The 11,997-nt window shown below is 43.4% G+C and overlaps 2 protein-coding genes across 2 annotated transcripts; one reads left to right on the forward strand and one right to left on the reverse strand.

The window, feature by feature from the left end:
* Positions 1-967: 967 nt before the first annotated feature.
* On the forward strand, positions 968-3,255 carry LOC123879811. The gene is made up of 2 exons (XM_045927705.1): positions 968-983; positions 1,679-3,255. Exons 1-2 carry the CDS (start codon positions 968-970, stop codon positions 3,253-3,255), a joined length of 1,593 nt encoding a protein of 530 aa, XP_045783661.1.
* A 2,063-nt stretch (positions 3,256-5,318) lies between these two features.
* Positions 5,319-11,017, reverse strand: LOC123879812. Its single transcript, XM_045927706.1, has 2 exons — positions 9,368-11,017; positions 5,319-5,522 (listed from the first exon to the last, which is right to left on the reverse strand). Exons 1-2 carry the CDS (start codon positions 10,241-10,243, stop codon positions 5,319-5,321), a joined length of 1,080 nt encoding a protein of 359 aa, XP_045783662.1. The 5' UTR covers positions 10,244-11,017.
* Between the last annotated feature and the right edge of the window lie 980 nt (positions 11,018-11,997).

Consider the following 11,997-nt stretch of genomic DNA (forward strand, 5'->3'; position numbering starts at 1 on the left):
CTTGAGCTCAGTAATAAACTGCGCCTTAAGCTCCATGAGCTCGGTTTTCATAAGTGCCATATCCTTTAGTAATCGAGTGACGTCTACGTGATCAAAGGATACCGGAGGAAGCCGACTCAGATCCCGTGCCACAAAATTCGGTAAACTGTTCGGATCCACTTCCTTCAACAGCTTGATTACATCTTTGATGCATTTCTTCTTCTTGTCGTCACCTTTACGATGAATGTTTCTCAAGTCGTGGGTGCATACACTGTATAGGGTACTTTTGCCAGTTTCTACTTCCACATCGGTATAGTTAGTAGCACAGATTTGTATGATACTAAGCTCATCTAAAAAATCTATTTTGTTTTGTACGAAACATAAAAACTCGTCCACAATGATCTGGCCCGCCATCGCTTATGGATTGGACCATACGTCAGAAATTCATTTTTATCTGTGATCACTATGCGTATGCGCTGAACTACGACAGAACTACGAACACGACCGATCGTCACCACGCAACACGCCGAACTGTAATAGAAGAGTGGGAATGATTAATAGGAGCAAGCGTTACTTTGCGGAATTTTATGACACACAAACATGAAGCTTTTTATTAATTACTAGCAAAGTCGGGGTGGGTTGACTAGTTAATTATAAAAAAAAAACTGGTCAAGTTCGCATCTGAAGCATAAAATGGACTTCCACAGCTATCTATGGTACTTAGTTGCTAAAAAGTTTTATTTTGCAACCTCATGATAATTTTAATATATCTACCTATTCGACCACGTATCACTCGAGGGGGTAAACCAATAATATTTTTGAACCCCACTTTTATCAGTATACTTAGTATGGTCAAAAACCCTTCTCATTTTTGAGAGAACATCCGTGCACGGTAGTAAGTCGGTGATGATAATAAGTATTCTATGCTCAGGAGTTACCCTTATCTTGAGCACAGTATTTTTATTTTAGTTTCACAATTTAAATAAGTATGCACATTTGTAACGGTAAGAGGTTGTTATAACTACCGAATTTTTAATGGCTGTGACACATACAGACAGACAGATAGACTGGATGAAACTATAACTATAAATTGATTAGATGATTCAAAAGTACTTGTAAACGTTTAATTAGTTGAATAAACAAGTGTAAATTAAAAATTTATAACACCCCCGACAAGTGTACAGTAATAACTAGAAAAGAGCTGATAACTTTCAAACGGCTGAACTGATTTTCTTAGATTACAGCTAAGAACACTCTCGATCAAGCCTTTCAAACAAAAAAAAACTAAATTAAAATCGGTTCATTAGTTTAGGAGCTACGATGCCACAGACAGATACACAGATACACACGCCAAACTTATAACACCCCTCTTTTTGGGACGGGGGTTAAAAATATTTTGAATTTTGAATTTAATACATAACCCTAAAATGTAGGGGCTTCAAAATATATGCGAAACCACAACGAGTCAGCTAGTCTTTCGCATAATATTAAATTGTAAAGTAATGTACAAATAGTTGGATTGTTCAGGCATCGATTCAATATTTTACAGCAGAGTGATATCGGCAATCTCTCGCCGGATGGATGCCCAATGTTTCATTCGATTTGGTAACACCTTTTTATTTTATTGCCCACATTTAGCTGTTCATTGTCCTGTTATGTTAAGGATTCATGTGAAATAAATTGTCCAAAATAAATCAAGACCCTGAAGACTTTCCTTTAGAGGCACAAAAAGAGGACCCCACCCAACTCAGCGCCGAGGAGCTGCGAGCCGTTGCAGGTAAAAGCGTGGCAACTATAGTTCAGGTTGCCACCAAATCAGGGCACCTTAAGGGCTCACATGCTAAGCTCCTTAAGGACTCAGCTGCCGCTCTGCAAGAGATGGTGGATGCTCTGGCATCCAGAACGGAAGCCGAGGAAACTCGACGACTTAGAGTGGACAATGGCCGCTTACGCCAGGAGGTGGAAAACCTCAAGACGGAGTTAAAAGCCCACCGAAGGGAATTTAGCGAGATGAAGGCGACCATGGCGGCGGCAAATACCACGTCCGTCTCCAGCCTAAGTGGGGAACTCATCGAGGAGCTAAAGGCATCCATTGCTATCTCCGTCGGTGCCATGCTGGATGCCCGATTTGCCGGAATTGAGGAAAGGCTTCTGCCCGAGAAGGTGCACCGCCCGCCCTTAGCAGCGGATAAGAGCCGAGAAATGGCAGCGACGCAGACAGTTACTGCTGCTCCAACGGCTCGGATGGGCCCGATGACTCGGAGTTTTACAGTGGCCTCGAAGCCCGCTGGGACTCCTGAGACAATGGCTGGACCCAGTCGAGTTGAGGCAAGGGAGGTCAATGACTGGGCAACAGTTGTCAAAAAGGGCAAAAAGGCCAAAAAAACCTCACCGCCCACAGCCGGCGCTGCCACCACCCCAACGGTTGCCACTGCCGCCAAAACAAGTCAGCCGGTTAAACCGAAACTTACGTCCCCTAAAACCGCGGCGGTCGTAGTCACATTGCAGCCGGAAGCGGCAGAAAAGGGGGTGACCTACGCTAAAATACTGGAGCAGGCGGAGCGTCAGGTTAACTTGGAGGAGCTTGGCATCGGCGAAGGAATAAAAATTCGCCGAGCGGCTACAGGCGCCAGGCTCTTAGAGCTTCCTAAGGGCCAGACGGCGGAACAGGCGGAATTGCTAGCGAGCAGGCTCCGCACTGTTTTAGATGGCGTGGCTAGTGTGGTTCGCCCATCCAAGCTTGCGACCCTCAGGGTCACTGGACTTGATGACTCGGTCACAAAAGAAAAGATAATTGCTGCCGTCGTGCGAGCTGGGAACTGTCCTACCGAGTCGTTAAAAGTGGGAGAAGTGCAGTCCGGCCCCAGAGGGGTGGGCGCAGCCATCTTGCACTGCCCCATAGAGGTGGCTAAAGTAATCTCGGAAGCCGGGAAGCTACGGGTCGGTTGGAGTTCTGCCGAGGTCCATGTGCTAGAGCAACGCCCCTTGCGCTGCTTTAAGTGCCTCGGTATCGGGCACACAAAGCCAGTCTGTCCGTCCACAGCAAACCGAGGCGACCTGTGCTTCCGGTGCGGTGGAAACGGTCACAAATCGCTGGGATGCATAGCCCCAATGCGCTGCGCAGTGTGCAAAGACGCAGGGCTACCATCAGAACATATCATGGGGGGTAGGAGCTGTAACCCTCCCTCAGTGAAGGGTAAGATGGTCTCAATGGCTCAGGCCGCCACCAGCGCTGGTCGTCGTCAGGCGCAAGAGGAAGCTGAAATGTCATCATGAATCAGCCGTGTCATGTAAGATTTCTCCAGTCAAACCTTAACCACTGCGCTGGGGCTCAAGATCTCTTGCTACAATCAATGATGGAGTGGGGAATAGATCTGGCAGTCGCTTGTGAACCCTATTATATTCCTCCCCAATCACACTGGGTTGGCGACTTGGATGGGTCGGTAGCAGTTCTGACCAGAAACAATACCGACATCTCGCTCACGGTATTAGAAAGAGGTTCCGGATACGCGGTGGCAAAATGGGGGGAATACGTAGTGGTGGGCATTTATTTCTCGCCCAACCGCAGCTTGGCAGAATTTGAAGCCTACCTCGACTCCGTCAGAGCAGCTATTGATAGACAGACGGGAGCGCACATCGTCGTTTTTGGCGATTTCAATGCAAAGTCCCAGGCGTGGGGAAATCCCAATACAAATGCAAGGGGGAGGGCGGTACAGATCTGGGCTCTTCTTTCGGGTTTGTCCCTTCTCAATAGAGGAACGACACACACCTGTGTGCGGCAGCAGGGGGGATCTGTGGTAGATCTGTCATTTGCCACTCCTGCGGTTGCAGACAGAGTGGTCAACTGGAGAGTAGAGGGAGAGGTGGAGACCCTCTCGGATCATAATTACATCCGTTTTGAGATCTCTACCCGTCCGAGGCCGAGGAACCACTCAAGAAGCCCAAGCCAGTTTCCGCGCTGGAGCTTGAGTCTACTGGACCGCGAGTTAGCTAAAGAAGCTGCCATTGTACTGCGGTGGTCCTCGTCCAGCAACAATAGCAACATTAGTGCGGACGAACACTCTGACCAGCTGTGCAATGCCCTAAAAGACATCTGTGATGCATCCATGCCACGGACCCGGCGTCGGTCTCCTCGTCGCCGCGTGTATTGGTGGTCCCCTGAAATCGCCAATCTCCGGGCAACCTGCAACAGAGCCCGCAGAGAATATGTTCGGAATCGCAGGCGAAACGGTCTGAACCCGGATCTGGATAACCAAACGCGGACCGCTTATCAACAGGCGAAGAAGGAATTGCAGCTGGCCATAAGTAAGGCTAAGGAGTCTGCCCGTGAAGAGATGCTAGAGGCGCTAAACAGGGACCCCTGGGGACGTCCCTACCGTGCTGCACGAAATAAGCTTCGCACACAAGGCGCACCCATAACGGAGACCCTGCAACCTGATCTCCTCTTGCGTGTAGTTGGAGAACTGTTCCCCGACTCACAGAGTCACTTCCCCCCGCCTATGTCAGCCCCTTTTGGGAGAGATGGCATGCCGGATGGCATTCCCCCTATCACAGAGGAGGAGCTGGACCTAGGACTCGACCGCTTACGGGCTAGAAAGACGGCACCGGGACCCGATGGTATTCCGGGCAAAGTTATTCATATTGCCCTGGAATGCCTGCGGGAGAAATTCAGGGAGCTCTTCGACAAATGCTTACGTGCTGGACAGTTCCCGAAATCTTGGAAAGAAGGAAAGCTATGCCTGCTGCGCAAAGAGGGCCGCCCACTGGATTCCCCTTCAGCATATAGACCAATAGTTCTGCTTAGTGAGACGGGCAAGCTCTTTGAAAAGATTCTTGCCACTCGCCTCATAAAGCACCTTGAGACAGTAGGCCCGAATCTATCTGAGGCACAGTATGGATTCAGGGTAGGTCGCTCGACCCTGGATGCCCTGGATGCCTTGAAGAGTCTGACCATGGAAGCGATCGATAGAGGGGAAGTGGTTCTTGCAGTCTCGCTTGACGTTGCAAATGCCTTCAATAGTCTCCCATTTGAGACTTTATTGGAAGCACTTTGCTATCACAGAGTACCACTATACCTCCAGCGACTGCTGGAGTCATACTTGCAGGACAGGCAAATCTTGTGGGAGGGCAGTAATGGGCAAATATTCCGGCGCCGTGTCTGCAGCGGGGTTCCGCAGGGATCGGTCCTTGGGCCGGTGCTTTGGAACATTGGTTTCGATTGGCTCTTGCGGGCCCCGCTGCTTCCACGGATGAGACTCCTCTGCTACGCGGATGATACCCTCGTCACGGCCCGTGGAAGGACATATGAGGAGGCGGCTCGTTTGGCGGAAATTGGCACGTCACTGGTTGTGTATAGGATTCGGTTGCTGGGTTTGAGAGTCTCTATCTCGAAAACCGAGGCCCTCCTTTTTCATGGTCCTCGCAGAGGTCCGCCACGGGGTGCACAAATCACTGTGCAAGGCACAACAGTAGCGGTAAAGGCCAACATGAAATATTTGGGCCTCGTGTTGGATGGACGATGGCGTTTTCAAAAGCACTTCGAGCTTTTGGGCACTAGATTCAAATTCAAATTCAAATTCAAAATGTTTTTATTCAATTAGACTTTTACAAGTTCTTTCGAATCGTCAAAAGCATCTACCACTGGTTCGGAATGCCTTTCCTACCGAGAAGAACCAGCAAGAAACTCGGCGGTTGCTCTTTTCAAAGATTTGATATACAATATTATGCCATGTATAAAAGCAATTGAAGTCCTGCGCATTGCTGGAGCGAATCGAAGTTCAAATCCACGCTTTTTTATCATTTACATAATCTTCGATAGTATAATATGCTTTTCTCAAGAGCATATTTTTAATAGATTTTTTGAACCTGTGTAAAGGCAAGTCCAAAATTGACTGAGGAATTTTGTTATAGAAGATTATACCCATTCCCACAAATGACTTTTGGACCTTCCTGAGACGGAGCGTAGGAGTCGCAAGCCTGTTACGGTGTCTAGTCAGCCTGTTGTGTAGATCGCCAACCTTCTTGTAACTAAGAATATTTTGTCTTACAAAAATTATGTTGTTGTAAATATATTGAGAGGCTACGGTAAGGATACCTATTTCCTTAAATTTTTCTCGAAGTGAATCGCGTGGTTTTAAGTTATAAATTGCGCGTATTGCCCTTTTTTGTAATACAAAAATTCTCCCAATATCTGCCGCTCTACCCCATATTAAGATTCCATAAGACATAATACTATGAAAATAAGCAAAATATACTATCTTTGCGGTCTCCACGTCAGTTAATTGTCGAATCTTTCTAACCGCGTAAGCAGCAGAGCTTAGTTTGCCAGCAAGAGTTGATATATGGGTGCCCCATTGCAGCTTCGCATCTAAGGTTATCCCCAAAAATGTAGTAGTCTCTTCTATTTTCAAAATATCATTATTTATCCTTAAATTAATGTTACTTGTGTTCTTGGTATTGGGCAGTGCGAATTCAATACACTTAGTTTTTTTTGCATTTAAAAGTAGATTATTTACAGTAAACCAGTAAGTTACCTGAGATATGGCACCATTTATATCGTCAAAATTGTCCTTATTTCTATCGACTTTAAAAATCAAAGACGTATCGTCAGCAAATAGTACGATATCGCAAATATTTTGGACTACATATGGTAAATCGTTTATGTATACTAAGAACATGAAAGGACCTAGAATAGAGCCTTGAGGAACACCCATTAGTGAGGCTGATCCGGATGACTTCACATCATTCACACATACTGTTTGAATACGATCACTAAGATAGGACGCAATGAGACCAAGCGCAGTGTCTTTGATTCCATAGTGGCTCAATTTAACTAAAAGAGTCTCGTGCTCAACGCAATCAAATGCCTTGGATAAATCACAGAAAATACCAATGGCATTCTGTGACCCCTCCCACGCATTGAATATATGCTTTAACAGCATTGCGGCCGCGTCGGTTGTTGATCGACCTTTAGTGAAGCCATACTGTTCAGAATGGAGTAGCTTATTAAAATTGAAATGCTGAAGCAGTTGGTTGAGCATGATTTTCTCAAATATCTTGCTCAGTGTTGGCAAAATTGAAATTGGCCTGTAATTGTTTGGGTCACTTTTGCTACCCGATTTAAAAAGAGGTATCAATTTACTACATTTCATGAGATCTGGAAAAGCGCCTGTATCCACAGACTCATTAAAAATTAAGGCTAGATATGGCGCAATAATATCAATAATATTGTTAATTATTTTTACTGATATTCCCCACAGATCTCCGGTTTTTTTGCTTTGTAAAGATTTGAACACTTTAACAATGTCATATGGAGTAACGTATTCAAACCTAAACAACACACCGCATTCAGTGACATTGGCCCTGAGAAGATCATAGGCTTCTGTTGGTGAAGAGCTAAGGGAACTAGTAGTGATGACTGGAATGTTCTGGAAAAAATTCTCAAATGTATTTGCAATTTCAATATTGGAGTCAATAATACGGTGATTAATTTTTAGCTCCAGTTTATTGTTATGCACTTTTTGTTTCCCAGTTTCATCCGTGATGATATCCCAAGCTGCTTTAATTTTATTATCAGAATTAATAATTTTTTGCTTTATGCAGAGTGACTTTGCTTGTATGCAAACCTTTTTGAATAATTTTGAATAATTTTTTACATATTCAACAAATGTGGGAGTGTAGTTATATTGTTTTTCTGCATACAAGTCGAACAACTTATTTCTACTTTTATAGATGCCAACAGTAGCCCAGTCACTAAATTTAAGATTTTTAAACAGTTTTTTTTCTACAATTTTAAAGGTAGAATTAAATTGAGAGTTTATGAGATCAAAAAAAGCATTATAGTGTTCATCCGGACCACCCTGAGTAAAGTCAAGTTTAGGTAAAGCAGTTAAAACCTTTAGTTTGAACTGCTCTACCTTTTTAGTGGTTACTGGCCTATACTTTATTAACTTTGTTATGTCTTGATTATCACTGGGAACAGATATCATTTGTCCACAGTGATCGGATCTTAGATTCGTCATGATCGATTTTGCGACAATCTTACAGTCACAGAAAATGTTATCTATACAAGTGGCTGAATTTGCAGTTATCCGTGTTGGTTCATTGAAAATTTTCTGTAAATTAAAGCTTTTAAATAAATTGAGTAATCTGTCAGTAAAAGAAGTGTGAAGCAAAATATCAATATTGAAGTCTCCACAAACTAATATCTTTTTTGATGACCTACATATCCGCCTCAAGGCCTCTTCCATAACGTCCTCAAACAGAACAAAGTCACCTGAGGGGGGTCGGTACACGCAGACGACAATATAGCGCTCCAGCTCAACACAGGACAGCTCAATAGTGCGTTCCAATGAAAGATTAACAATGTCTTTCCGTTCTTTATAATTGATATTGTTGCGGGTTAATATTAAAGACCCTCCGCGTATAGCTTTCTTTCTAGAGAACGCACTTGACAATTGATAATGTTTTAAATTTACTATTAATTGATAACTATTGAGCCAATGCTCAGTGAGGCATAAGATGTCAATATCAAATTTTTTAATAAATAGTTCTATCTCATGTTCTTTGCCAGATAAGCCCTGAATATTTTGGTGTACAAGATTGATTTTACATAGCTTATCTGTTGTCGCACTACTTAGTTTAAAATCTTATTACTGTTTACAGTAGTGTCCATGCAACTATTTGTATCCAAACTATTATAATAGTTTGTATCCAACGTAAAAAAACTGGAATTAGTAGTATTACTAATTAGGTCTATATTATTAGTACAACATGTACCGTTTTCAAAAGAACTCAAGCTAAAAATAGCTGTGTCTTGTATATTACAAGCTACCAAGGTAGCTATTTGTTTCTTATAACTAAGGGGCAAGTACATTGTATCCTTTGTCAGTGAAAATTTTTTTATAAAATTATTCGTGTCTATTATGTGAATATAATCCCTATGGCCAAAACTTAAATTATTAATAAGCATGTTGAGTTTATAGACATACCTATTTTGTGCTGGGGTTAAAGTGCAAGAGTAAGGAAAAGTGCACAATATGAATTTACAACCCGTATTTTCTTGTAGGTCCAATAGGTATGCAAAACTTCTTAAAATTTGTTTTTTTGTTATTTGCATGCTGTCACCTATCAACAAGACAACTGTACTATATTTATCTAAACAGCAGCCTTTTACATTTTCAATTATATATTCATATGGTGCCCCTGGGTTACATATGTTGATCACTGTTTGATGTAATTTATTACTTATTAAATGACCAAAGTCTTTTCCCAATCCATCTGAAACAACAAATGTTTTCCGCTGAGGGCAATGTAACGAGGAACCATTGTTTTCACAGCCTTTTTGTTGTCCTATACACTGACTGTCCACTGGCATTTCGTCCGGAACCTTATTTGAGCACTCACATCTATTAATCAGAGAGTCAAGACGATCTATATTATAATTACTTAAGGCTAACAGCTCATCAGCGGCCAGTATATGCTCACCGACCTGTTTCTGTGACAGCTCGTACTGGGAAGTAACTGTTTTCAAGGAGTTTTCCAGTTTTAGAATCTCCTCATTAAGACTCCGAACGTCAGTTTCATATTGAACTCTCATCTCTTGCAGTGAGGAACAATATGTATTGAGCTTATTTAATAAATCTGAACGTTCTTTTCTAAGCCTAATGTTTTTATTACATAATTTCTGAAATTTTATTAATTTTTTCGTTTTTTTAATTAATTTACCAATTTTGATGTATTTTTTAATTTTTTTGTGACTATTTAAATGGATAGTTTCTGAATGTGGCTTATTATTAGCAGCACAAGGGCTGTCACAGGTCAGGTCAATTGTCAACACTGGTGCTGTTGAGGATGAAGCAAGCAGCTCATCATACAAGTTATTTGTTTTTTGTGTTTCATAACTTGCTATTTGTGACTGAAGGTCACAAATTAACTGTTGAGATTGGCTTAATTCATCCTCTAACATAGATATCTTTCCCAGAGCCTCTTCATAAGTTTGTATGCACTGATTGAACGACCCTACTGCCAACTGAAGTTGGTCGCGCTCCTCTGATAACAAAGTATGAGCGTTGTGCAGGTTTGCAAGTTCAGACTTTAACTGTGAGTTCCTAGCAATAATGATCCTCATCTCAGCTTCACTTTCATCTTGTTCCTTCAGTAGTTGGGTATTTAATTGTTTCAGTGATTTTATTTCGTGTAAAGCATTTTTCAGTTTCTGTTGTTCTTCAAGAGCGGCAGCTTTTCTGGTGAACATAGGAGCCATCTTGTACTATATACCTGAAACACACCAATAGATATATGTAAGTGAAGGAAATGGAAAGTGTTAAGAGTCTAGCAGAGAGAGGATGAGAGACAGCGAGATAACAAAAGTGAGATAAGTTAATAGACTAGGAAGAAAAGTTAAAATTAGTTTCCTGGTATGTTGACTAGGTTTATTACCTATATCATAAAATAAACTAAACAAGTAATAAGTAGGTACTTGATGCAAACACAAATAAAGAGGCCATAGGAAAATTTAGTCAGACTTACACTATGCCTAATAACTATTTATACCTAACTCAGGTGGACTATGTCGTACTGTAATCATTATGTGTACAGTGGAATGTTAGTTTTGTCTGAGGCAGTAGGTACAGACTGTACAGATCATTCTTCAACTTCACTTCCACTGTAAGTCAAGCAAAGTGAGAACAAGTTTTGCCTAAGTGTGTGGAGGGGCGTGTCTCGAGATTCTCGAGTATGTACGAATACCTATCGTGTAGGGAGTGTTGGATTACTGAATAAGTTGTATAAAATAATAACAGATACTCCCCCGGTAAAAGTCCGTTATAGGTTATTGAATCACGTCACACCGCTCACAAGTCCGTCTCACTGGTGCTGGTTGGCAGTCGATCGGTATTGAAATTATGATTTATCACAAAATACACTTTGATTACAGTTGTTTTACAATAATTGTAGTCTTATTTAAATGTAAATTTACTTAAAATTGTAATTAAAATTAAACAGCTGATTTTCAGACATGTCAGCTTCAGTGTTGCCACCCTCTTTTTTTTTGGCTCTAGGCTCGTTAATGCCGCCGCTGCTTTGGGAAGACTGCTGCCTAACATTGGGGGGCCAGAATCCAACTGCAGGCGACTATATGCGGGGATAGTTAGAAGCATGGCACTGTATGGGGCGCCAATATGGATACATGCCCTGACACCACATAACAAGATGCTTTTGCGGAGACCGCAAAGAATCATCGCAGTTCGAGCGATCCGGGGATACCGCACGGTCTCCTGGACAGCTGCAACCCTTCTAGCGGGCGACCCACCGTGGGAACTCCAGGCTGAGGTGCTCTCCGAGGTGTACCGCTACCGTGCAGAAATGAGAGCCCGTGGAGAGCAACCGGAGGCAGAGGAGATCCGCTCAAGAAGAGCTCTGGCTGAGGCAGCGCTGATCCGTAGATGGGAGGAGGATCTGGAGACGCCTGTCGCCGGTATTTGGTCAGTTGAAGCGATCCGGCCACACCTTGAGCGTTGGCTCAAGAGAAAGCACGGAGTACTGACGTACCGATTGGTGCAGGTACTTACAGGGCATGGCTGCTTTGGCAAGTACCTACATCAGATCGCGAGACGGGAGGAGACTCCAGCTTGCCAGGAGTGTGGTGCGCCAGAAGATACGGCATATCACACTCTGGTGGAATGCGCTGCATGGGGGCCTCAGCGCCACATCGTGTCGTCTAGGCTTGGAGGAAACTTCTCGCTGTCGAGCATAATAGACGGCATGATTAGCAGTAAGACGAGCTGGAGTGTGATGGCCTCCTTCTGTGAAACTGTCATAACACTGAAGGAGGCCGCGGAGCGGGTGCGAGAGCTGTCCGCTGACGCTCACCCACGCCGCAGAAGAAGACAGGGGAGAAGAAGGAGACATTACGCTCATCTTCTCCCTCACTAAAACTGTGCCGGTTTAACGCTGAGACGTCTCAGTCGCATACGACACCCGGGATCCTGAGACGCCTCTAACCTGACGTGGACGGCA

Source organism: Maniola jurtina, chromosome W, assembly GCF_905333055.1.
Source record: "Maniola jurtina chromosome W, ilManJurt1.1, whole genome shotgun sequence".
Lineage (NCBI taxonomy): Eukaryota > Metazoa > Arthropoda > Insecta > Lepidoptera > Nymphalidae > Maniola > Maniola jurtina.